This window comes from Pavona decussata, unplaced genomic scaffold, assembly GCF_977016875.1.
Source record: "Pavona decussata unplaced genomic scaffold, jaPavDecu1.1 SCAFFOLD_98, whole genome shotgun sequence".
Lineage (NCBI taxonomy): Eukaryota > Metazoa > Cnidaria > Anthozoa > Scleractinia > Agariciidae > Pavona > Pavona decussata.
Window position 1 is genome coordinate 2,043,540 of NW_028145514.1, and position 27,839 is coordinate 2,071,378.

The 27,839-nt window shown below is 39.1% G+C and overlaps 1 protein-coding gene across 1 annotated transcript; it reads right to left on the reverse strand.

The window, feature by feature from the left end:
* Positions 1 to 317: 317 nt before the first annotated feature.
* On the reverse strand, positions 318 to 27,778 carry LOC146472613 (uncharacterized). Its single transcript, XM_085119363.1, has 28 exons — positions 27,400 to 27,778; positions 24,274 to 24,369; positions 23,809 to 23,987; positions 23,532 to 23,616; positions 22,191 to 22,289; positions 21,546 to 21,599; positions 20,925 to 21,005; positions 19,775 to 19,849; positions 18,791 to 18,874; positions 18,527 to 18,592; positions 17,883 to 17,977; positions 16,742 to 16,797; positions 16,276 to 16,388; positions 15,646 to 15,795; positions 14,608 to 14,749; positions 12,926 to 13,103; positions 12,230 to 12,319; positions 11,565 to 11,688; positions 9,204 to 9,274; positions 8,116 to 8,191; positions 7,288 to 7,350; positions 5,577 to 5,689; positions 4,231 to 4,296; positions 4,103 to 4,159; positions 3,432 to 3,492; positions 3,176 to 3,265; positions 1,545 to 1,635; positions 318 to 907 (listed from the first exon to the last, which is right to left on the reverse strand). The coding sequence occupies exons 1-28, from the start codon at positions 27,550 to 27,552 to the stop codon at positions 816 to 818; spliced, it is 2,700 nt and encodes an 899-aa protein (XP_084975489.1). The 5' UTR covers positions 27,553 to 27,778; the 3' UTR covers positions 318 to 815.
* Between the last annotated feature and the right edge of the window lie 61 nt (positions 27,779 to 27,839).

Sequence of the window (27,839 nt, forward strand, 5' to 3'; positions counted from 1 at the left end):
ATGAGTAGGGAGCAGGGAGGGCGCAGTGGTGAGAGCGCTCGCCTCCCGCCAATGTGGCCCGGGTTCGATTCCCGGACACAGTGTCATTATCACAAAAATGTTAAGGCGACAGGGCGACCAGTTGAAGGGTGGAACATGTTGTAAGGGCCAAGTGGGCTGTTGCTTCCCCGAGTGAAACTCCTTCACAATTTAACTGCGCTTTAAATTTTGACAGATTCCGAAGAAAAATAAAACCCTAAGCCGTGGGAGATTTTAGTGTGGTCTGTAACTCATGTCTATTTTCAGCGGTTTCTTTTTCCTTTGTGAAACATTGACAATAAACTTCACTCCACCTTTATTGAAAGTTTGAAACCAAAATAAATACAAGTGTATCTCAAATTATAGATAACCTGATTTCATTCAAGAACGGATAAATAAATAAAACTAGGTTACAGTACCAGTCACAAACGCACTCCATCTTTGCATATGTACAGCTTACAGAGTGACATTGATGGAGCAAGTATTAACACATATTCTGTCACAATTACGCAACTGAGGTGCCAGTAAAGCACAAGTTTATGTGAGCCCAAGCTCTAGGCGAGGGTTTATTATACAGATTACACTAATTCACCTCGAGCATCTGCATAACTTCGCGACCTTTTTCAGTCTCTTACAAAATTCTGTCACGTGAAGTCAAAAGCGTGGTTTCAAAGTCTCGTCAGAATGCTCGTTATATATAATTAATTTTACAATTCATGGTAAGTTGTCATTTAGCATGCAGTATTTATATCAGCCCGTCCGCGACGCTGCCTGTGCAGCTGGCTATGAAAACCGCGTCAAACGTCTGGAGCAGGAGTGCGGGCGCTTCTCACTCGTTTTCGAACATCTTTGGCAATGCTCTTCGTGAGCCTGGAGTCCAGTCCCACCTCTGAATGGAGAAGAAAAGAAATAAACAACCCTCTCTTTAGCAGACCAACCCATCTAAAAGTCCCTTCCTCTCCCCTCACCTGAAAATCTGAAAATAGACAACACGCCTCCCTCTATGTCTAAACATGGTTACAAAACACTATAACAATGGTGCTGCAATTCCTATTGGAAGGGCCACGACTGTGCACATTCATTTTTTACAGATGAATATCTTAACAAAATTTGAGAACAAAACTGCAATAGGTTATATTTGGTCTCTTTTCGCTATTAATAAAAATGGAATCCAACCCAAGTGCAAGTGTCTATTACATTTCCTCGGACATGGCGCGTGCACTGTCCCATCAATGCTCTTATAACCAATCACATTCGAGAAATGTGTTATAGCTTTGATTAAGACTCGTGGGCGGGTCACGGTGAGGTGGTAAGGGCCTTTGACGTCAGATCTGAAGGACCAGTGAAATACTGCTGGGGATATCCTGCGATGGACTTGTATCCCATCCAGGGAGAGGGGAGGGGGGGGGAGTTTAAGCTCCGGCTGTGTGGCGTCATGTGCCTCGTATGTGATTGAAACAGACTCTTGTCTTTTTATGTGCTGTGAATCACTCTAAGATGACAGTTTCAGCTCGTGAGGATCTCACCTGTTGCAGAGCTCTTGAGTGTTTGAATCAGTTCCTCCTCAGTAGCTGAACTATTCTCGGCTAAAGTGGCAATAAACTTCTTCTCTTCTTCCTGAAAATACGAAAGATTCGCCTCATCATCAAACAGCCCGAGATCGACAACTGGGAGAGAGATCGACCTGTTCTGTAAATTCGGTTGATGAATGACTACTGATTGCTTGGTTGACTAAACATACCCTTAACTTACTTACGGTTTCTGCAGCTCTTCGCTGTAGTTGCTTTCGAATGGTCCTTTGTTTAACGCAGTAGCGTTAAGGGATTGCCCAGTTTTTTTATCAAAATTATCTTCAAAGACCTGAATTACTTCTACAGATCTTCAACGAGATGAAATTCATACAATTGTAAAGCCCGACGTTTTCAAGATGATGTGAATTTGCATTTAAGGCCATCCGTAACCAAAAGCATTTGAGTAGTTTCCGTGAACCGAAATGGCCGTTTGGGCGAAAATATGGCACTAATTTTTAGATTGTCATTGATGAAAAATTTCCTTCCCACAACATAAGGCGATAAACTGTTAGGGTTACCTTTTTTAACTTAGCATTTCAAGTTATTCTTACTGTTAAACCCAATGATACACAACCTGATAGTGATATGCACTTTATAATTTCTACGAAATATTCAAATGCGCTTCCCATGACTGGGGGGGGGGGGGGGGGGGTTGGAGGCTTTACCAGACTACTTGTGGGTGCACATTGCAACCCTGCAGTTCACAATCAAGTCAAGTAAGAAGCAAAAATTGCCTCCATTCTGGAAACAAAGCCATACCTGAGACACCGGGGACTATGTCCCCTATTCTTTGCGCAGACCTACCCACCCTCCCCTAATAAGCCAAACCCTAAAAAGACCCCCACCCTTCCCCCCCGCCCCCCAAGAAAAAAAACCCAGTCCTTTCAACGAATGTAAGCTGATGGCTGTCTTTATATTCGGAATTTTACGGTCTAACGTTCTCTAGAGTAAGGTTCTGTAGAGTAAGGTTCCATTCGAGATCCGTGTGCATTAGGAGGTCTTTATCATCCGGATGATCGCTAATTTCGGGATCAATAGGAGTGGTCTACATTTACATCTAATCTTTATTAAGTCGGTAAAAAACCAACTAATAAAACAGAAAAATCGGTACATATTAAAAACTAGCTATTTAAAATATTTAAAAAAGATCGGCTAATTTAAGTTAAAAATGGTCAATTGAAGTTTCTGTCACAATTTCTTCGGGAAGGGATTTCCATGCTCTAATTGTTCTTGGAAGAAATGAGAACTTAAAAAAGTCTTTATTTGCTTGAGGAATTCTATGCTTTTAAAATAATAAATGGCTGCAACCGATCTTTCTTTCACTATTGGGTTTCAAATAATTTTCTGCCGGGATGTGGGTTAGTTCATCGGAGAGTTTGTACAAAAAGGAGAGTCTAGCTGTTTTCCTTCGTGTTTCGAAAGTTTCCCATCCGAAATTATCCGGGTCACTTCCTCGGGGAGGTTCATGTCGATGTCTCTATTTCTAATTTTAAGAAAATCCAAATTATCACTTAACTTAAAAGACAGAGCCAAGAACAGTTTTGTTCAAGCATTGTAAATGCGCGTATAAATGTAACTGATCGAACCTGCAAGTCTACCAACAGTTGTTCATCCATTTCTTTATTAAGCTGCTCCAAATGTCGTGCTAATTCCATCTGCATTTCTCGCTCCATATCCTAGCAAACAAATCAACGGAAATTCACAGAATCACTGAAGAGCATATTAATGAAGTAAGAGCAGGGCCTGTTTTGTCAGGGATAGTCTCCACTTACTTTAGTTTTAATCGACTACCACGCAGAAATTTGAAGGTATAATAATGAATAAAATTAGAATGCGTCTTACTCTCATCTCTCTCCGGTGGCGCTGCTCTGCTAACAGTACATAAATTTTTCCTCCAGCAGATCTGGAAAAAAACCCAATAAATTCATGTTGTCAAGTTATTGGCCAGCGCAGTTGCGACACGTAATGCTATTTTCTAAATCATTCTTCATCACTGGTTAGTTGTCCAAACTAAGGGCGCGTTTTTTTATTCACAATTCTGGAATGAGAATAGACAGAATGTAAAATGCGCGCGTTTTTCTATTCCGCATTCTTATTCCGGAATGGACAGAATGCCATTCCATCCATTCTGCTCCCAGGGGCAGAATGAACAGAATGTTGCGAATGAAATCCAAGATGGCGGACGGCGAGGTGAGCGCTGCGGATTCAAATACGTCTCTACAAGGGAAAAAATCAAGTTACACTTTTGGACAAAATGAAACATTGCTTCTAATTTCATTGTACCAAAAGTACAAGGAAAATTGCTGCGATAACGGCTGCAATGGCAGCCTCTTCGTCGGCCGCCATATTTGTTACGCAATGTTTACTCGGCCAGTACCAACGGGGATTTTTTTATGCAGACAATCCGAATTATTCCCAGCATTCCGTACCAACCATTCTTATTCCAGAATTGTGGATAAAAAACGCGCATAAGAACTTTCTAATTTAGCGTCGAAAGTAAACCCAAAACCTACTGTGCTGCTTTGGTTTGCTGATCCTCTTTCTCTTGCTGAAGTTTCGCTTCCAAAGCTCTAAAATAAAGACGGCACCAAATAATTAATTTTCACAAATCAAACACATTCTCATTAAGGACAAACCTTACCTTGCTTTCTTTAGCTGTTTGGCCTCAAGTTTGTCTCGAATCTTTTGCATCTGCTTTTCTTTTTCCCTATAAAAAAGACAATGAAATTTCCTTTTCACATGACTGAAACATCAGCGGTGGTAATGTTGCACCGAAGAACCACAGGCACACTAAGCGTGTAATAGTGATTTCGTTTTCTAAACAGTGGGTCGCACGACAAGTATCGATACTAAACAAAACTTAGCATCGATGACATCGCGCAACTGGTATCGATATTAAGGGGGTTAGTTTCTAAGGAAACTGTTGTGCTGCATCAGTGGGGAGTGGAAATGAAGTTTTGGTTTAGAGAGGTTTCCAATTGAGTGTCGTAAAACCAAAACCAAAGTAATTACTCTGGCCAATCGCAACAGATCTAAACAACACAACGAGCCAATCAGAATTCGAAGCAAATAAGCGCGGGAAAACGCGTGCAGCGAAAACGCAATTGGTTTTGGTTTGGATTCCCATTGGTTGAGAAAGTGGCGCGAGTTTTGTTAACCAATCACAGAGCGTAGTAATGCAAAAGGAAAGCAAACGCGAAATTACTTTCGACACTCAATTGAAAACCGCTCTATCAACAGAGTTAGAAAGGCAATTTGGCCACCCTACAGACATCCGAGTGCAGCACTCGAATCCCGTCGAATTCCAACTGTCATCGTTGCAATACACACTGAACTTTTAGGCAGAACAAATAAGAAACGAGAAGAGGATTACCCCCTTTTGTCCTACAAACTTTCTAATAAATCATTGTAACTCGTCGAAATTCTCTCGCTTGACACCATCAAAATATAACTCGTCCGATGACGAACTCTTGAAGTTTAGGGCTAATTTATTCCCCGCAGGATGGAATCTGCTCTCTGTCCGACTGAACAGCCAATCATCTCTTGAAGAAGAGTATATGTTACACCGCTAGTTTGGACTCATTTACCGCAATTATTCCACTTTTATTAGGGCTTAAATTGAACACATTTGGTACGACTGACAGGTAATTGGGGCTTAATATCTAAATTTTGGACAACTGGTGTAACTATTCGGGTTATCTTTCATCCCATTTCCAGATAAATTATCAGTGAGCACTTGAATTCCATTTATCGATCATCAATCACATTCAACAACGCGGTAGGATGCAAATTCACTGTCCGTTATAACAGTCAACACGAGGATGAAAAAAAATATTTCAAAGCAACAACTTTTGCTTCAGTTTAGGATTCCATGAGCAGATTCACCAGCCGCTACATTTTTTGGAATGGTACGTATAATCTATACGTAACCACATCTCAGTCAACAACATAACATAACACAGGTTAATTAATGTTCAGCAGTCTTACATCTCGATTTGCGTATTCAACTTGTCCACCTGTTTCTGGTGTTGTTTCAAGATGCGATCCGTGTGTGCATCAGCCAGCGACCCTTCTCTCGTCATGTTCTCCACAAGCTTTTTCTACAGACATCAAACAAGCAAGTAAAAGGCCCGTTCTATTGGAGCACAAGAAACATTCACGACTGTTGCTACTTCTCAGTTCCTACAAACGATGCTAGACAATCGCAAGGTTACCACCAGGCCGGTGACCAGGGCCTGGTTATTCACAAGCTGATTAACGCTAATCCACGATTAAAAGTTAATCAAGCTTTTCAGCTCACTCGTTAAAAATGCGTTTAAAGGCAAATTTTAAGCTAATGGTAAAGTAAAGTCTAAGTGAAAACTTAGGGACAAAAACCATTTTGAAGAATCTTTATGATTAGTAATTAAACTCGAACCAAAGTTCACTTTAATCCTTCAGGCTTTGAACAACTGGGCCCAGGTTTTTTGCATGGTAGTGAAGAAACCATGTGAAGTTATAGATAGCACTCAACCTTTCGAACCTCTAATATTGTTGGACCTGTATATCACACAGTCCTATTGTGTCAGGGCTAGGGTCCATTGGTTCTGTAAACTGCGAGTAGTCTCTCTTTTGCTCGAAAATTCGGAGGAAAGTAATAATAATAATAATAATAATAATAATAATAATAATAATAATAATAATAATAATAATAATAATAATAATAATAATATCTTTATTGGTACATCCAATCAAAATGGGTTTTCACATACCAATTACAATAAAATGTAATATGAACAATTGAAATCTAAAATTTAACATTTAAAAGTGATAAAACATTACCATATTATTTAAAAACTTAAAATCTTAAAATCTTAAAATACGCATGATCACACCTATTAAGTGTCAATGGCTTAAAAATTCGTCGAGGGCACGTCCTTTAATCACGTTCTTAAAAACATCAAATGACTCTATGTTTGCTAAACTTTCTGGAAGGTCATTCCAAAGCTGAGCAGCCCTATATGAGAAAGATCGCTGACCTGTTGCTGATCTAAACGATGGTATATACGTACATATTTTCTTCATTGGGCTCCATGTCTTACTTATAAAAGTAGTCGGAATTAATTTCTTCTTACAGAATCACTGAAAGAACGGAAAAAAAACTGCACGACTACGATATTTGAGGGGCAAGCGGCGACTTGAGGTTTTTGTGTTCTTCCCCGCCGATCTTCGAGCAAAGAGAGACTACTCGCAGTCCATTGTTTTTGTTGTTTGTTCATTTCTCCGCTGTTGTTTTTCCAGCCGATCCTGTGAGCCATTCTAAGAGCTACATGGTCCCTCATTTGTCCACTCTCCAACTTGGTCCTTTATTCCCCTTTATGCCCTACTATCAACAGGCCTATTTTCAGTTCTTACTGTTTCTTATGCTAAATTCTGCATATATACTTCATCATTCAGTGATTCTGTAAGGAGAAATTAATTCCGACTACTTTTATAAGTAAGACATGGAGTACAATGAAGAAAATATGTACGTTAGTACGTAGATATCGCGACTTTATAGGTTGAGTATATAACATTCAGGAAAAGACATGTCAACTGTCTTTCTCATCTCAAATTCGACAACTTTGGCCACTATATGCCGCGAAGTTAAAACAATTTTTAACAAATTACAATAACCAAGTACACTGTGCGGCGACTTTTACAGAATAACAGAAATTACCTCTAGCGAGCGAATGGCTTCATCTTGCCTCTTAATGATCTCCTCCCGCCTCGCTACTGCAACCTTAAAACACAATTTAAATCATAAATTGACTGACGCATAATAAGGTAAATGGCTGCAGTTAACATCCTTAAGCACCGTTTCCGGCGTGGTCACGAACACGGAAGCTCCTTTTATTTTTAAAAGGGACGAAGTAACAGACATTCGAGTAACAAAAATTCAGCTGAACGTGCTTTAACCAATCAGAACTATGACACGTAATCAAACCAATCATGCCAAAAAAAAGGAAGAAAAAACAATCGTGTATTGACTTGGCACCGCCTGTACGTTTTCCCGCGCTTGGCACCGCTTGCAACTTTTCCCGCGCTTGGCACCGGTTGTATGCTTTCTCGCGCTTGGAATCCATCACATGTTTTGTTTCAAGTTCTAACTGATACACTGAATTCCAGCTTTGAGCGCGAAGCCAATCATGTGACCAATTTCCATGCCGTTGTTAGAATTTTTTTCTGTTTTTTGTTTTCTATTTTTTTTTTATTTTTCAAACCAAAGTAAGCACTCAAACCAGCCACTACAAACGTAAACCACACAATGAACCAATTAAAGCAAAGACAACAAAAATGGCGCTAAGTGATGGTTTAACTGTGGAATGTATTTGTTTTGACCGAACAGAGAGCGAGCATAGAAAAGATACGCGAAATTACTTTCGACAGTCAACTGAAAAACCTTATCAATATAATTATAAGGGTTCAAACCTCTAAGAGATCACAGAAAAGAACATTTATTGATTTTGTCGTAAGGTAAAATAAGTCAAGCAACAGCTACGCTCACCTGCAATTTGCCCAAGATTTTTCCAAGTCTCTCCTCTTGTTCTTTTAAAGCTTCGTCTGTCTCGGCGGCTAAACGTCTTAAAGTGATTAACAGAGAAATAGCAGTGAATTGCGAAAACGTCTTTATATATTCTAGTTTATGACGGTCATATGCATCATTTCCCAGGGGTGGTCAAGCTATTTTCTAATAGACAAATCATTTACTAGAAAACTAGTACTCCCATAAAACGCCATGAACACGGAAAGGAAAGTATACATTTTCAAACTAAAACGTGTCCATGTGGGCGGGCCTGATATTAACACAACGTCGACAGCAAACCCAAACAAAGGAGTTTTATAGTTTTTATGCACTACTAAATTCTTATTTGAAAAAATGTTTGGAAACCAATAAGGACAACTAACGTAAAGTTCCGATAGTAGCGACCCTCGTTACTTTCGGAATTAGCAGCGTTTGGGGCTCGTTACTTTCGGGGAGTCGTTACTTGCGGGGGTTCGTTATTTTCGAGGAACAAAAACCATGAAGCGAGCTAGCACTACTGACTCTTTTCTTTGAAATGAAAATTTATATTATTCTTGCAGAGCTAAAAAAAAACCCAGACAGAATCAGATTAGAGGAATAAAGATAAACTCAGTGCTTTTAGTCCATGACACACCAATGCCTTTTATACTGCAGTATATATAGAGTTTTCAATTTTAATTTGAAGAAACGTTCCTGTTGTTAATTAAAACGAAATTCTACCAGTTTAGTTTTCATATTACGCCATCAGTGAACTGATGTCAAGGACGAATGATGGCTTAAGGCTTTCCGTTGTTGTAAAGTGCCTTATCGTGATCAATTTGTCCGTGCACGAAGATATTAGTATTGTACATTAAAAGTTTGACTATGGATTGGAAAATAACAAAAACATTCAGTATTTGTATAAAGTAATAAAAAAAACCTGCATGGTCTCGCTACTTTTTGGGGGACTCGCTACTTTCGGGGAGGTCGTTACTTTCGGGGGCTCGCTATTTTCGGGATTTATTAGAAGCCACAAAGTTTTGACGTTACTTTCGGGGGGTCGTTACTATCGGAACTTTACGGTAACTCACTTCCTCAAGTCTTCTAAAGCAGCTTGATGTTCAGCCTCGATTTTTTTCACTTCAGCTTGATATTCAATGTTCTAATAAGAACAAAAAAAAATGAATAAATAAAATAAATAAAAAATACATAGAGTGCCTTTCACTATCTGGAAATAAGTGAGAACTGGTGGGTGAAGAAAAAGGTTTGTCTGATGTGTCATCCCTTTGCCAATTTGAAATTATTCGTATTTTTCTAGGTGGTACATTTAAGCTTACATTTACATGACTGTGATATATTTTATTTCTGTTCTCGTCGTTAGATTAATAACCAGCCAGCCGACAGTAACCACAGAGATTGATTTCAGAGCTCGGTGGTGAAGGTGACATGCCGGATGTTGAGGTATGCCTTCACAGTACGATTTTACGATTTTCCCAATCCTTTACAAATTTATGCTTCGTTTTTTAAGCCCGTGTAAAACTAGACTCATAACAGTTCGAGCTTTGAGCCACAGCAAACAACCTCAATACGCCCTTTCGAGAACAATTTGAACGGGACTTGGCCGTTGCACTTCTATTTTATTTTTTATTTTACTTCTATTGCAGTACGTCGCTTCAATTATCTAGGACAGATCGAAGCGACTCTACACACGTTGCTGCTCAATCGAATCATCGCCTCCTGCACTTTTGAAATCCCTGGTACAAGAAAGAAACAAAATTTATTTGAAGTCACAAAAGTTAGTTATAACGCAAAATTTCTTCATTCATACAGATTGACGAAGGACAAGAAGGAGAGGAGCACGGCAACAAGAAGTTCAAATCATGTTAATGTTTATGCAATAAACAAGCATCTTTGATGGAAGTTATTTTTGTGGGATTGGTATTTCATTTTGATCGGCTATCGCTCAGGAATTGTGTGCTTCAGCCAAAGCCGCTCGAGGTTTCCTCGGTCCACCACTGCGACGCTATCGCCCGCGCTATCGATACAAATCAAAATGAGCTTTGTACTATCTACAAAGATTGTTCCGTATTTTCCTAATGTCAGGGCAAAATTCCTATTCTAAACCTTTCCTTGTGTACAATTTACTGTGCGACCGAAATCGAATGTTGAATTAGAGCCCCATCAAAATGTTTTCATATTGAAATGGCCACCATATTGAAAGAAGATGGTTGCTATGATAACATGCCACGTGAACTGTAACTTGCGGTTTGATTGGCTAATAGTTTGTTTTGGTCCCGGTTATCAAATTTGATAACTGTGCCGGACTGTTTGCCGACCCTAACCCCCACTATGGACGGTTAATACCTCAGACTTTAGAAACTTTCAAGTACAATTGGAGTCTTTAACGTTCTATGATTGTCTTTTAAACGGGAACATAGAAATAACTCTTTAGGTAGTCCGCAATTTTACAGCTTTTTGCCGGGAATATTGTGATCCGCTATGTTTCCAACCACAATTTCCGGCTGATTGTTTGTGCAACTGGTGACGCCCCTTAAGTTAAACGTTTCCAATCTCCATTTCTGAACCCAAAGTTTTAAGTGAGCGCCCTTAGACCCCAGGAAGGAAACCCCGGATTTCAAGCGACAGGGACGATCAAATGGGGGCAAAAATCAAAACCCCCCAAAATCCCTAAAACTCCCTGGACGAAAAATTTCCAGACGGGATTAAATGATGTAACACGAAAAAATAAAATAAAACAGCAGAAATTGAATGTTTGCCACACAAAAAAATACTTGCCAAATTTTCCTACCCTAAAAAAATCCCGGAATCAAAAGTTTCAAACCCCCCAAAAAACATTCCCGTTACTTGAAATCCAGAGTGCCCACCCCCGCCCCGGCCTTAGATCTTCGTTCAAGTTCGATCCCAGTGGGGTGCAGGGAACTCACTGATATCCCGCTTTATAATCCACAAGTATTTCCGCTTGTTTGCAATTGGTCAAACGCGCCATGTGATACAATCCAGTACCTAAACATATTCGATGTTATTCCGCTAGACCTTGTTGGTTATCTGTTATGTCACATCCAACGTGCAACACTTGTCGAAAAGCGGCGCTGGAAAGCGCTACAACGTAAACATCCTCCTTCTCCCTCCTCCCTTTCAGCGAAAATTATTGTGTGAATTCATGCAAAAACAGGCAGGGATACCATTACCTGTTCAGAGTAGCTAATAGTTCATTCTAGATCCGCTCTTCTAACATAGCTCGCTTCTCGGAACAGAAAATGTTCGTGGGTAAATATCCCTGTAAGTTTTTCTTCCCATAAAGGTAATGTTCTGGGTAGTGCACTGTATAGTGCTTTTTTTTTTTTTTTTTTTAATTAACAGCGGATTGAATGTTTTCATGCAGGCAAACCACGGGAGACATCCCTAGATACAGTAACAAATCACTGCCTAACCTGCACCCGAGTGAGGGTCTGCATGGCTTCCGGGTCCTTCTGGGGTTGGTCTTCTCGCTCCTTTTCCATTTGTTGTCTAAGTTCAGCGAGTCTTGCTCGCCGGGTTGCAAGGCGTTGTTCTAACCTACAAGGATAGGAAAACATCGTGCATTTAGAAACATTTAGAAGGTGAACACGATTCAGCAGCTCTCCTACCCTGGGTACCAGAAGTTTATTTTTCGTGCGCAGCGGGAGCACTTTTTCGGTCGAAAGCCAAACCCACGAGCGGCGATCATCTGAAGTTTTCTTTGACCATTTTCTGCCTATGGGTGAATCGTGACAGATGCAGCAAAGCTGGCGAATCAACTTTGGAGAAACCCAGGTGTGTATACACTTGGCACAGGTCTACAAATGTACCTTTAACACTTGACTGAGTTTTATCAAGCCACGAATTAACTTGTTAAGACTGATGACGTTGCCAAAAATGCAACCTTAGGTATCGGAAAATAATACTGGAGGGGACCCTAGACTTCTAGGGTCAACACATGGTGAAACAGCTGAAAACATGTTACCGGTATAAATAGTGCTTAGAACTACTATGAAAATTCCGTACGACAAAAGGAAACACAAAGCATAACAGATGTATATTTCCGAGATATAAGTCTCCCGCAGGCTGTACAACATACCTTTTTTGCTGTCTAAGCCTGGTCATCTGAAGATGATTGTTCAGTGCAATCATGTTCTGATCGTGTTCCATCATCACCTGTTTTCGTAACCTGACAGAGCAAAACCAAAATGGGTTCACGTTACATCTTGTAACTTGTGCGAAATTTTCTAGCCTACCCTCCCCTCCATAGTCTTAAAATGTTATGAAACATTGCATCACGTGAAGAGAGCATTTCCATAAAAGGAAAACAATATGTCCAAGGACTTAGTTGAGAGCGACGAGTAATAGTCCTGAACTGTGTAATAACGATAGACAACTGAGAGTTTGGATAAAAACAGTGAAACTACAACGCAACGTGTTATTTGTTCGGTGTACCGTTTAAAGTTAGGTTCAAACCACACGAAACAGAAGGGTTATCATAAACGAAAACGCCGTAAAACAAAATATCATCAAAACTGCTCTTGCAAGCTTTTATACTATTATTATCAAAAAAAAAAAGATGAAGAAGAACATAAGTCGTAACACGTTTAGACTGTTGTATTGTGTTTCTTCATCGACCTCGTTCAAAGACTCCTTTCTCTTTCTCTCTCGGGAGGAGGGAAGAGAAAGGAGCCTGAGAATGAGTTGCTTCTTTGTCCAGCCAGCACACTTTCCATTCTCTCAGTTTCTTTATCAACAAATAATTCTCATAAAACATATCTATTATTGCACTTACTCCTCAGCAAGCCCCGCCTGAGTGTCCAGCACTTGTTTAATGGCTTTCTCTTGCTCTGCCACCATCTGGCTCTGTTCGGCCTGCTGTTGTTCCAATTCCCTCTCCCATCTTTTCTTTCTTTCCTCCAGTTTCTCCTGAATCATCGCTCGTTGTCTCTCTCGCTCACGGTTTTTCCTTTCTGCGGATGCAATTAAAAACTAATCTTCTAAGCAGCAGTCGTTTGTTGTCACGCATAAGAAGCGTTTCATTCATCAAACATGCATCTACGGGGAAAACGCGCGAGGTGTGCATTCGAGAACCAAACACGTGGAGGATTGAACGCGTGAAAAAAAAAAAACAATGCTTATTTGAAATATGCGTGTTTGTTGTTGGAGCATGCGTGCCCAAAAATATGCATCCGAGCACTATGCGTGCAAAAATTACGTGTGGCAGCGACAATAGGTGCGGTTACAGTGGTCATTTTACCCTTGGGTAAATCGCTCTTGCCCACGGGGAAGCAACTTTTTGTGTGTAACCGACATTCCCAGAGCGAAATTACCTTGGGGGAACTTCCATGGATACGTCAAAACGAACAAAAGAATTTCCCATGACGGTTCCAGAGGTAAGGTCTATGTGTTAAGGAGAACCCAAAGCGGCTCAACCAATCACGAGAAAGTGAAATGTACGAAGCACTAGAAATCACATGTTGTTTACGTCCTGTGCGCCAAATCCTACCCGCTACTGCGGTTTTTCAAGCTCAACAACAATCACACCATGGCTGATTTTCAAGCGTTTCTGTATGTAATTTATATACGTTTAAATGTGTTTCAAATGTAGAAGGGAACTTTTATAAACTCGTTTTGACAGCTAAAGATTTCTTGTACAAATCCATGGCAGCATTTAATTGCTGTAGGTTTCGCTAGTCCCATCATTAATCCACATGATCGGTAGCATTCACCGGTTGCTAAACGTCATAAACTAACAGCTACTCGCTTGTCGACGGGAAAAGCCTCTCGCATCCTGGTGTTTTGACGTTCCAGGTTTGGGCCTACAAGCTGGCAGATAAATTCAAAAGTACCTCGAGACACGCAAAAGTTCTCTTTCCACCAGTGGTCCAGATTCCTATCGTTCAAAAGTCGCTGAAACCAATTTTGTGGTCGCGGAAACGCCCAAGCTCGTCTACGTTGGCGAACGACGATTGGACTTCTTAAATAAAAAAGTAAAAAGTGCAATCTCTGGAAAAAGCATATTTGTTGTCGGCGTCGATGTTCTCTTCTTAAAATAATTTGCTGAACTACTAAACCTATTTGAAAGAAGTTGTAATAAAAGCAACAGAATTACCGAAAACATTTCACGGTTCGTGTCATCCATGTTTGCATTTATTAGTGTTTCCCGCCAAATCGGGTAAAGCTTTACTGTTCCCCTCGGACAATTTATTAGCGTGTTACCGCAAGCATGAAATCGATCAAAACCCAGAGTAAACCCAACCCAAGCTATTTACCCGAGGGGAGCTTTGGGGAAGAGCTGTAGTGTAACCGCACCAAATAATGTGCACGGAAAGCGTGTGTTCGAGGAGCATGTGGGAATGTGTCACTGTAATGCAAAAACAAGGACCAGAGGAAAAGACTGTGTATTTCCCCACTTCAAGTAGGAACTTATAAATGACAACTCATTTTAGCAGTCAATAATTATTCAACACAAACCGTTCGATTCTTTAAGGTCTTCCAAATGCTTGTTCATTAGTTTTTCAGCTTCTTTTGAAGACAAATGTGCCTCTTTTCTGATCTGCTCAAACAAAGCTTCTTCTCTTTCTTGCAGACTTCGCTGCCTCTTATCTTCCAGTTTCTATGATGATGACATCAAAAGTATAACGATTTAAGGCGATGTTACGCTAGGCAATTTTCCTTGCAACTTGTCGCGCAAATTTGTTGCGACACAAGTTGTACGAGTCGTTGCCTGGTGTAACATGCCCTGAAATGAACATGTCTCACAATTGTTTTGTTGTCGCAATCGTTGCGAGAGGTAGGAGTCGGTTCTACTTCGTTCAATGGTGACTGCAACAAAAACGTTGCGAGCAATGTTCATTTCAGGGCATGTTACACGAGGCAACGATCCGTGCAACTTGTGTCAACGGCGCAACGAAATTGCGGGACAAATTGCAAGAAAAATTGCCTAGTGTAACAGCGCCTTTAGAATCAACGTTACTGAAGCGTCAGTAATTGAAACTCTGGTTGACCATTCTAACATTATCGATTGGTTTAGTTCTTGCGATTTATGGCTTGAAAAACAAAATCGCCCATTTTTCTAAACACGAGAAAGATTAAATCATCCGATTTCCAAACGCTGAGAAGGGGGTGGAAACAACGAGGCACGGCCCTTCTTTGACCAACTTTTGAGTGTTTGATAAGAGCATTAAAAATTCTTTGAGAAATTCAAAGAGAAAGTTCACCGAATTTTACAATAACAAAGATCACATTTCCAAACCTTCTACACGGTAGTGATTGATTTCATTTGTTTTCTCTTCAATTGAATAGAATCATTTATGACTTTAAAAATTTTCAAACCTAGTTTCATCCGCACCATCTGTAGCCAAGGACAGGTATTTATAGTTTCAGAAACAATGTACGGTAATTTTAAACAAAAATTAACTATTATTTTTAGGTTCCCTTTGTTTAAGCCTCTTTCACTGCTCTCCTTGCTCACAGTAACAAGTTTGCTTTGCGTTTCCAACAAACACTTGCCTGTCTGAGGTTATTAAGTTCCTCCACTTCTAATTCGTCAGATTTGTCTTCTTCTTCTTCTTTTATAACTTGCTGTTGAACTCTTAGTTTGTGGCTTGCTTCCAGAAAGTCTTCAGCTGTCATATTGCCTTCATTTATAAGCTGCCCAGCCTACAGACCGAAATGGTAGGAATAAGAAAAATTAACTACCTGTAAACACCTTTAGCAGAAAACAGTTCGTCCAGGAACACCGGAACCCTGGCAAGTATGTGTGTTATTATTGAAAAGACACCCACTTTGTAATAGGCCTACTGTTTAAGAATTGGTTCACACTTAGCTTGCGTATATCATGTTGTGGATGCACGCAGGAAGTTTGGAAAGCACGAGGGAAGTGTAAGAGTTGCTCGAGACCGGCGGAGCCATAGCTCTAAATGTCGTGAACGAGAACGTATAATCTGAAATTGTCAATGAAAACTTTCTTATTTGAATTGTTTGTATAAAACTAAAACTAAGCGACGGAAACCCGAGTTTGTCTGATTTGCGCACGTCATCTTATGGTCTTATACCATGATGACTCCAATAGGAATAAGATTAGGAAGCACGCGCGCTATGTTAAAATTGTAAATTAAACATAGTTTGACTATAGCTTACCTTCCTGTCAAAATCATCCTTTTCTGCTGCCTGTTCCATCTCAAGTTTTTTCAGTCGTTGTTCTCGTTTTCTTTTGAGCTTCTCACTTAAATCTCTTTGACTTTTAAGGATAGCTAAACAATGCAGAAGAAAAGCGTTATTTAGAAACTATAAATATTTTACGATAGGGATAAACAGACGTGATTTAAAAACGTCAGTGAGATGTTTTTATTTTGAATACAAGTGAATGAAATGTGAAATAAATTGCGGTTATGCAGCTTCGGCTCCACGTTGCAAAAACGTTTCACGGCATGGCGATATTCTACAGAAACGAGTAATGTAATTTTCGCTAACAGTTGCAGAGAGAAAAAAAAAAACAGTTCCTATATTCCCCAAAGCTACTGTAAATTTTCTTTTCTGCATGAGTAGATGGGCAGAAAAATCTCTAGTTTGTATGTGGCAACTGGTGTTCAGGATCACAAGTTACCTTGTTGGTGTTTTTCCTCCAAGACTCGTAGATCCTGTTCGTATTCATCCATGATCCTTCAAATTGAATACATGAGCAACAACACACAGTCAGTTAAATTCTGGGCTAACCCCAGGCGTTTCTGTACAGACAATAATTGTTTATGTGGTGGTCAGTGACAGGCCCCAAGCCCAACCCCAAGAAAGGACCTACAGTACACTGTAAGGGCCGTCCTCTCTCTCCATCATAAACAAATTCAGCAGTGTTAAGCCTGCATTATACCATGCCAGAGAAATAGCAACCATTAAAATTAAAACTGTTTGTTCTTAAAAAGCGAGTCAACAAGATCTAGCAATATTTCTTGATTGTTTTTAATAAAACAATAAATATTATTATATTTATGTATATTATTCCACTCACACATGTTGGATATGAGATGAGTATTATTATGTCAGGAGGTTTTTGTGTGATGTGGTCCAAGTAACCAACTTAAGAAGTGCAGTTTTGCTGCTAAACATTCACTTCTACTTGTACATAGTACACCACTAATATATATTTATAAGGACTTGTCAACTCTTTGCTTTAGCTTTGTTCTATGCATTCACTAAGTTCAGAGATCTCATCAAATTTTGTCTATTTACATGAAAGGGTGGCGCTTCCAAATACAGAGGTATTTTTGTGCCATTAATGACTATGTGAGAAAAGCAGGTCTTAGCAAGGATGTTTGTAATCCAAAAAGAAAACTGGGTGACAAACCACACATTTTTCAGAGATAATAACTAATAAGCAATAATTAGTCTAAAAAGCTTTAAAATACAAAGCAATGTATGGCATTTTTTTCCCAAACTGAAGCTCAATTATTTCAGAAAAATACATGAATACCCCTAATTCTATTTTTAGATTCCAAAAACACTTGCTATGATCTGCTTTTCCCACACTGAGTCATAAACCAAACAAAAATACACTGTATTAGTAGGCACTGCCTTTAAGAAACCCATATTTCTTGGACCATCGCGAGATGTGCAGAATGTTTAATGTGCAATAGCAACAGGAAACACTACCCCCCCCCCCCCCCCATAGATACCTGTCAAGACTTAACAACAAGTTCCTATAGGTAGCAAAAAGTTGACATTCTTGCTTTGTTCAAGATTAAAAACTTTACCTGTCCTTCTGGTCTTCCAAGAGCTTTCCTCTTTTGCACAAAACCTCTAAATTTTTCACTGGTTGCTTCATTCTTTCATCAAATTCATCTTTTTCCTACAAATATCCACATTACAAACAAAATTGAGTTAGTTAATTGAAGGGCTCTGTGGAAAAAGGGCATAAGTGATGATTTTGGCCATTTTTATAAATGTCATCCAAATGAGCTGAAATTTTGCATGCGGCCTTTGATTTAATAGAAAAAGGTTGCCCTGAATTTTTTTCACAAATTTCTGCTTCATTTTGAAGAAAAACCATAAGCAGAAAACGTGTCGACCGGTGTTCTTTGCATTCTTTTATTCATAGCAGAAACAAAAGAAACCAATTAATGTCTTTGTTTCGAATGATACAGCGTGGGGTAAAAAGTATTTAATTCAATCAATTAAAACAGTGGAGAGGGGTTAAAAACTGTCACCTCAGAATCAATCAGAAATCAGAAATATATATAGAAGGGTTGGAGAAAGAATATATGATTAACGGTACTTAACAGTCTCCAAAAAATTATGGCTGCATTATGCTTCATAATTTAACATCATCATCGTCATCACCATCATCACAATCATCATCATCATCATTATTACTGTTATAATTGTTTTTTTTGCTCACCTGTTGGTTGTCAGCAACCCTGTGCTGGGCAAGGGCTTGTCTCCGGGCAAGTCTTTCATGTAAAACCTATTATTGACAAAAGACCTGTACAGTTAACAGTTATTAAATGCAAGTGATGCTAAGTGCAACAATACTGTACATGTGGCTGAAAACTGGGTAACAGTCCTGTGTGGCTGTATGACTACTCACTCTAACTCTGTCAAATAATATTTTATTGTAATTTTAATACTGCACCAAGGAGTGAGAACTTCTCCTCAAACTTACCATAGCTTGCCGACTCTGTTCCTCAGCCAATCGCCTATCAACAGCAGCCATGTTCATGACAAGTTTGGCAACAATCTGGTCAGCCTGTACACAGAAGAAATATTTTAAGTCCGAAAACAACAAACATCACACGCTAGATGAATATTGTGCAGTGTTATGCCAGCAAAGGGAAAGATTTTTTCTTTTTTTTTTTCCTTTTTTTTGGAACTGGGGAACATTTGGGGACTGCAACTGTTGTATAAAGTGGGTGAAGGTGTGCCCTTTAAACAGGAAGTTCCGGTATCAACCATCAGAGCATAAACAACTGACAAACAACATGTGCCTTTTTCTTCCGTTTTTACCAAAAAAATGGCTTAGTTTTCAGAGTATAACCCTTGATAAACAAATTAGAACTTGATATCTTAATATATTGCTGTGGTCATATGATAAAATTTTGAGGCATATATTTTAGAGGAAAATGACATGACCGAACAGTGTTTAAATTTGCATTTCATGCCCACAAAGGTGTGAAATGGAGGAGGGGCTTGCACTTTTATAGTGCAGAACTTCTTGTTAAAAGAGCAAAGCCCTTACCATACAACTACACCCTCATAATTTACTCCGACCAATATCTACACTCAGATAAGTTGACTAAACTTTCCCGCATGTATTTCGGTTTTTACAGAAAATGGTTCAAAGACAGTATAATTAATCTGAATGTAAATCCTTCCAGTGAGCAAATTTCGTTTCAATCCTTCATTGGAAAACCTCAGCTGACCACTGCAGAAGACTGAAGAGTCTGGACCTTGCCTTTTTATGGGCAAATTAATAGTATAAATGCAAGATGCTTTCTAAGAATCCCACAAGCAAAACTTATATAAAATGCAAATATGGAAAATTTAATCCCACATTGTTTTTTATGGTTAATGATTATGAACATACATCTAGAAAAAGTTTAATCACATTTTCTTCTAAAAGGTATCCTTAGAATTAAAAAAAATTTACCTCTTCTTCTGACAGTTCCGTGTTTTGCAGGAGATCTGTTTTCAATTTATCCTGAAGTTCCATTCTCTCTGAAGTCTATAGGTATGTGATACAATACAACTGTGACTAATTACAGTTTCGAAAACAATTTATAAATAATGATAAACCCCTTGATAGCGCAGCTGAGAAAAACAAAACATTTCACAGCAACCCAACTTTACAGTTTTGACTTAAGACTTAAATTATTATATCACAGTACCTCACACACCAATATTACAAAGTTATTTTGTAAACAAACTATGGTAAAATAATAAAATTATTTATTATTTGCAAGCAATCACCTACATGTGCTAACATGTTTAGAACCAACTGAAAACATAACAAAATTAGTTGAAATCATAACTAAGTTACCAAAAATGATTACCAAAAATATGACCAAAAAGTGAAATGGCATGAAGAAACATTTGTGTATCAAATACTACATGTATTGAGCAAAAAATTGAAAATTATGCTAAAAAATCATATTCACTTCTGATAGCACTTAAACTACAGTTTAAGATTGAATTTACCACTAGGCTTGCAGACTGTTTCTTTGAGAGGGTGATGGGAGAATAGACCATATTCGTATTCCCGGTATTGAACTGGAACTAGCTTGCACACGAGGCTTATGCGGGGAAATCTTTTCACATGCAAATAGTTTCTAAAGAGCCTCTAAAGAGCCTCCATTGCAAGCTCGATCCAGTTCAATACCGAAAATACGATTATGGTCTATTTACTAACTTTTTCACAAATTTTGACCAGGGTAGCGTAATTAAAAATTGAACTTTTGTCACTTCTGAATAATGATTTATTAACGATCATACATGATTGTGTTGGCTGGGCGCTTACTGGAAACAGAAAACAAAAGAATATGTGTAATTTCTAACCTAAAAAGTGGTTGCGGTCCCTTAAGAAATTTGAGTGGTGGTCGCTTACGAGAGAGCTCTTAAAACAGTCTTTAACTGGAAACAAAACGGTTGTTTATGGAGTGGCCGCTCACAGGAGGTGGTCGCTTACGAGAAGTGGTCGCTATGAGAGAGTTGACTGTATTTGAAGTGCATTCTGATTTAAAAACCATTTTAAAAGCCTTCTCGTTAAGATACCCGCATGTAAATGAAGGAATTTTACTGACCATTTTCTTGGAGTATTTTGAGTGAAGACTCTCTGTTGCTTGGTCTAGTTCCATAGGATCCACAATGGTGGTTCTTAGCTCCTTTGAATTGGATAAAAGGAAAAAAATTCATTTGAAAGATGTTTGATAATAATGCAGTGAGTTAACAATGATTAAACATTCTAATGTGCATGACAAAATAATGAAAATCAACTTAACTTGTAACTGCACCTAATATAAAAGACCATTAAAAAGTTTTATCAAAATAATTTTCTCACATTTACTTTATTACGCTATACATATCTTCATATCTTGTTCTATGGTATAAAAATAAAAACGAATAAGGGGCTCTAATTGCAGAGCATTATTTTCTGGTACCAGAGATGCCATTGGCTGAAATTCAGATGAACTCTAGGACTGACTTTGCCGTAGCTTCTTAATGTTACCCTATCACCATGGTGATCACACAACAATTCACTTAAAAAATAATAGAGATTTGACCATGAGGTACATGTACATGTATAAGAAATAGAATATCATATGGTTCTTTTCACTTTTGCTTGGGGATATAACATTCTAAAGTTCATACCTAAAAGGCAAGATTCAACCAAAACATCATATTTTAAATTTCTTTGTTTGTACCTGTTCTTCCACTTTCATTTCGTCTTTTGCATTTCTGTCAATGTCTTCAAGTGCCTTAAATTAAAATAACAAAAACTTTTTATTTAATTAAATAGTAATTAATTTGACTGGACCATGGGAAGTGGCAGCCATGTGACTGGGCCTCAGTATTACCAGAGTGTTCTAGCCTCTGTGAACTGCAGTTACTTGGGAACCCAACCTAAATGATGTACTTTCAATAAATCCCTGTCAGGCAATAGTAAGGTTTTGAAACTTCCCCTTTTCCTTTAAATTGCTTATTTAATCCTGAAAAATCCTATCTAAAAAGCACATTTTGCTAGACTATATTAGCCTTAATCATGATTCAAAATATAACTAAACAAAAACACAAAGACAGTTCACTCAAAGTTGACATCATACATGTAGTAAACCTGGACCCATGGCCTTGCTAAGGACAGGCTGTCAAGCATGTTATTTTTTGCAAAGTATACTGTATGTCAAGTTTCTGCATCCAGAAGAATAAGAGAACATTGCTTTAACCCCACCCCGAGAAGGGATGCATTAAGTACTTAACCAAGCTACTGACCTTAATGGTTACCAGCTTTCCTCAGAAATTTCTCAGATCTGACTAACAACAATAATTTTTACCCTGTTGTGGCACCTGACCTGTTCATACTTTGCCAAAGAATCTCTTCTGAATCCTTCAGTTATTCTGGACTTGCTCACTAAGAAGCTCAGAATCATCTTCAACAACTGCATGAATGTCTGCAGAATCAACAAAATATCAGTGATCAATTTCAATCTCTGTACAACAAGGAGACTTTATATGTTGTAGGTTAAAATGATTTCAATTAACCTAGGTTGATTTGTATTTTCCTTCGTTAAGGTTGGGTAATTTACATCTGAAACAAAGGAAAATACAAGTCAACCTAGGTTGAAATCATTTTAACCTGGGATTCATTTTAACCTACAACATATACAGGTACACTACAGTGGTGGCCACCCTGGGTGAAGGGGAGGGGTGATAATCAGGTAACAGGGAAGCGTGAAGACCTTTTTTGGATTTAAAATGGGCAATCCAGGTCTCTTTTGGCTTTGAAATTTAATGGTAGGTTTTTCTTAGGTGGAATGATTTTGGCTCGCCAGGCTGGAGCTTTCTTCAGCAAAGAATGAACTATTTGTATTTTGTCCTGGGCTACTGTCCATTTTGGGGCTAGTTTAAGCCTAATAGGACATTTTTTAGGGGGTAGGGGTAGGGAAGGGGTTGACAATTTGGGCTCTTTTAACATCTTCCCACCACTAATATACCTGAGTACATGTATATACAATTTATAGCCCCCAACTGGAAATTATGCCGATTACTACTACCAGCAGCTACATGTAACGATGTCCTGTGAAAACAACCTAAAGGACTTTGCAGGGTTTTACTGTGTGTTGCATTACGCTCACATCTGAGGTGATCATCATGGATGATGATGATGTGGTACATTGTACCTCCCCTGTGAACTCCTGGTCTGTACATAACTGGTCAGTTTTTTTCCCACCAAATTCCTTTCTGCATCACAGAACTAATAATAAATTTATTGTTGTTGATGCAGTTGTTCCTGCTTGCAGGGTTGCTACAGATGCCTCTTGATGCACGCACTATACTGTACATTACATCAGGGTTTTCACTGAATTTAAAAGTTTTTAATTGCCAGTTCCCAGGCCCACCTATATCTATAAGTGATAAGTTTAATGATCACAACAAATTGTCAACATCTACTTTTTTTTCTCATGGCGCAAGCGGGCAGAATTCTGTAAATTATACAATCTGATTGGTTCCGGCAGTGGGTGGAATTCTTTGATCTTGCTTGGGAACCTGGGCAGATTTGTTGCAAGACCTGGGTCTTGTTTTCTTGTGGAAAGAAGTGAAACTGTTATTCACTGGTGTAGGTCGATCTGTATTGGCTGGCCAGTGAATAACACACATGTATAATTATTATTATTAATATTACTATTACAAACCTCATTCTTCTGAAAACGTAAGTCGTTCTCCATGATCTCAATGGACCTGAAATCCTGATTTTGAAGCACAACTTCCATCTCTTCTCTACAAAAACAGGACATGAAAATATTTTATTAATATTTCATTTCCTATTTTATGAATAATGATTATTAATTTATGCAGGAACATGTGTTTTGATTATGAATTAGAGACAAAAAAACTTAAAATTAAACAGATTTGGACATTTTCAATCAGCATGAACCCCATTCTGAAAATGTCAGGAAGAAGAAGCATTACCCTGATGGCTTGCTGAGAGCATCAACAACTGATTGATCATTGTTGCCTTCTCCTGTCCATGCCGCCTGACTGTGAAGACTACCAGTGCTTTGATGAGTTGGCTCCATTTCTATGGCAACCTCAGCTGTGTTCTTGGCTGGCACAGGCATTGGAGCAATCCTGTTGCTGCCACTAATTTTCTGGTTTAAAATAATGATTGATTGTTAATGTACAGCATGTATAATTACTGTTTATTTGACCTTACGTTCAATTTTAATCATTTAAATCTGTCGCTGCCATTTTGGAGAAGGATCTATTCCTTCTTCCCATCAACCTGCACTAACTGTACATAGACTAAGGTATAGGGGAGGTAGACGAAGTCACACCAGATATTTTATAAAAAAAAAAACAACATAAATGTGCATTAAATTTGTATAATTTTAATCTATAACAACATTAATAAAATAATGTATTAAAGTAGTTTACCCTTGCAGATGACCCAGGTCGCACATGTAACTCATTTTCTGTTTCTAGCAGAATTGTCACTGATTGTGATTTGCTTCTCTTTTGAGAGTACTGTTCCTGAAACAGCAAGAAGTATGTAATGGTGATATCATGTCCAGAGAAATGTATCAGAGTATGCTGTACAGTATGTTAATAAACCTCTTTTGATCCTATAACCACTCTGTATTAAATTTAGTGACCAAGTCAAGGATACAGAAAGTTGGCACAGAAAAAACAAAATTGTGGCGGGATGAATTCAAATAGGTTAGAAATTATTAAAAATTTTAAAACAGCCATTTCAGCCCTTTTTGCCTTATTTTCTTAAAAAAGAAGAAAAATTGGTGGTTGCAGGATGAAGAGGAAGTATTTTAGTGTCCTGAAAATATCAAAAACAGGCACCACTCCTGACCCCTATAGCCTCCCACGCAGACCCTCTTAGGGGTTCGTCACGCTTTCCTGCCCCACGAACGTCTGCTGAAACGAACAGCCACTTCTGTTCGTCGGCAAATTGTCTTTGTCTGAACAGACCAATCAGCAATGACAAGTAAAGCCAATCACATACTGCGAAACAATGAAAATCATCAACCCACCGTTTTCAATAGGTTTTCAAGTAGAAGTTGGACCTGTTAAAGTAGAAGTTGCAGACACGTAATGAGTGCGCAAGGCCAGGAGGGCCTTGCCTTCTAGGGGGGTCTCGGGGCATGCCCCCTCCCCCCAGAAAATTTTGACGTGTTATACTCTCAGAGATGCATTTTCCTGCATTCTGAAGCACTAAACGGTCAGTTCGAGTCTTGTTGAAAACATGGCAATTTGTCACTTTATTGGTTATAAAAAAGCTATTACAGGCTTAAACAGAAAGCAAAACCAAAGGGCCTCAGCACATCACCCTTCAGAATGTTCATGTGGCTGTTGCCTTCACTTGAGAATATTTTGACTAACGTTTGTCAGTCTCACAAAACACATCATCAGTGCTGAAGATAACAATCGATGACTAACGTAGTTGTTATCAACCTAAACAATAATTTCCTGTATATTTAAGCTTACAACTTTACGCGCAAACTTTACGCAAACTCTACGCAAACGTTGCACGAACTCTACTCCAACTTTTCGCAAACTCTACGCTAATTGTATTCGAACTCTACACCAACTGTACTCAAACTTTATGCGATCTATACCAACTTTGATTGAACTCTGCGTCACAACTTTAAGTGCGAAATTTCACGCCAACTTTGCGGCAACTCAACTCACGCGAAGTTCGCCATGTGCTTATAATGAGTACTACATGAAGTACTGGCTGAAAGAAACTGCTGCCCAGCAACTGAGCCTACTCCATGTTCACTTGACGTTCGTTTCGATCGTTGTTCATTCTAGTTTTATGTGATTGTTTCTGCGTAATGTGAGCCAGGCTTATTTTTTTATTGCTTTATTAACTCATTGGTAGACTAGTAAGTTATTTATCAACCGCTTTATTTATTTTGGGAGTTTATCAGCGTGAAAATAGGCGTCACAAATAGAAAAGTTTCCACCGCATGTGACAGCCGGTGGCTAATTTTGAAAACACTGCAACCGTGGAGATATTTTTCAACCCCGCTCCCGGACGTGTATATACGATTGAAATTTTTCCTTCCACAACACCCTTTGCATTTTCTTCAGTGATTTCACTGAGAGAAGCGGCAAGAATTCCAAGATTTGCCAGTTTGTCTACCTGGTCTTTCATAAGATTTACAAGTGGCGAAACCAAAACAACAATCAGTGACCAGCAGCCTCAAGAATTGAATTGTAAACAAATGATAGAGCTTGATAAATAAGTGACTTTCCATAACCAGTTGGAAGGTTTACAAACACATCAGTTTTTGTCTGCGCAAATTGCACTATGACTTCTCTTTGATACGCATTCAACTCCCTTATACCAAACGTTTGGCACACATGACCAAAAACCACATAAATTTTAAGTCCGCCATCCTGTCTCGGGTAATATTTTTAATATCAATCACGAGTTTACCCAAAGTTGGGAAACGGTTCCTAATTGGTCCGCAGTCAACGAACGGAAGTGGCTGTTCGTTTCAGCAGACGTTTGTGGGGCAGGAATGCATGACAAACCACTAATAACATCTGCGTGGGAGGGACCCCTACAAAGCAGTCTGAAAGAATCTTTAAAGTAACAACAAAGTGGAATAAGTGCCTAATCAACTAAAATCTGAAGGGATATGACATCAAAATTTGTCCCCAGACCAACCCAGTCAACACAGCTGCTGTCAGTGCACTACTCCAGGTACATGTATATTGCCAGGCAAATTAAATTACTGCCAACCAATTCAAAGGTAACCTGAAAATATCCAGGTACCGCAGTAAATAAAAGACATGTAATAAATAACAATTTGACAAGCAAATAACAGCGGGGAAATGTGGGACATTCCATTTTTTATCCGCACCCCCCCCCCCTCCATGGAAGGCACGATTCCGACACCCCAAGGTAGGCTAAAACAACGATTCCGACACCCCAAGGTAGGCTAAAACAGGAGTGTTGCCAATGTACGAGCCAGCGAGCCAAACGTGCGAGCCATGCGAGCCAAACGTGCGAGGCAGACGTGCGAGGCATGAACAAAACATGCGAGGCTTGCGAGGCATGAACAACCCTCAACATGAATGCTAACCGTTAAGCTAACCGGGGAGCTATTTAAGCTAGCCTGAGTGCTATTTAGGCTAACCGGAGTTTTTTTTATGCTAACCTGAGTGCCTCGCACGTCTGCCTCGCTGGCTCGCAGATTGTCAAGACCCCTAAAACAGTGGCTAAATATAAAATAGTGATTCTAACACCCCTATTTAGGATTATTTGTGATTCCGACGCTTCCTGATAATGGAAACTGCATATTCCGACACGGCAGTTTCAAACACAGCCAAATTATGCCTTCCATAGGGGGGGGGGGGGGGGTGCGGATAAAAAATGGAATGTCCAATGAAAACGGCGAAAACGTTACATAAGAATCCCGTACAGTGAGTAAGCGAAAGTTCGTTATAAAATGGGAAGAGTAATCCTTTACATTGCCTAGATTTATGTATGCCAGCATTTGCCGGTATTCCTGGACAAAAAACTAAAACAGAACATACCTCTAATTCGCGCAATATGCAGCGCGCCAACAGCAACCCGAGGATAAATCCAAGAATAAGGCACAACAGAAAGACCAAGAAAACGTAACCACCAAGCGTATCTAACTTGGTAACTTTTTCCACAACGGTAACGGAAAGACATTCACCATCCATCTCTGTTTAGTTTTGAATCAAGAAACAAGTGATCCCTTCTCATAGAATCCCTTGAGAAACTCTGTCAAATGCGTCAGTCCCTTGATTGAAACAAAACAATTGCGGGCTCAAACCCTGCCAAATATGGAGTACACGAAACATTTGAGTTTACAGAGGAACCATGACAACGAGAGCAACAAATCGCGGCAGCTTGCAGCAGAGCTTTTCCAGGATAAAAAATTCGATATCGGTTTCATCTGTTCATTGCAGCTTAATTTTTACGAGTTTTGGGTATGCTGAATGTCCTA

Bases quoted from the DNA above. Each gene is read 5' to 3' on its own strand.
- LOC146472613 (XM_085119363.1), bottom strand. From the start codon at position 27,552: ATGGATGGTGAATGTCTTTCCGTTACCGTTGTGGAAAAAGTTACCAAG. The intron at 7,351-8,115 runs GTGAGCGTAGCT...TTGTGTTTTAAG, and splicing joins AAATCTTGGGCAAATTGCAG to GTTGCAGTAGCGAGGCGGGA. The intron at 4,160-4,230 runs GTAAGGTTTGTC...TCTTTATTTTAG, and splicing joins AAACAGCTAAAGAAAGCAAG to AGCTTTGGAAGCGAAACTTC.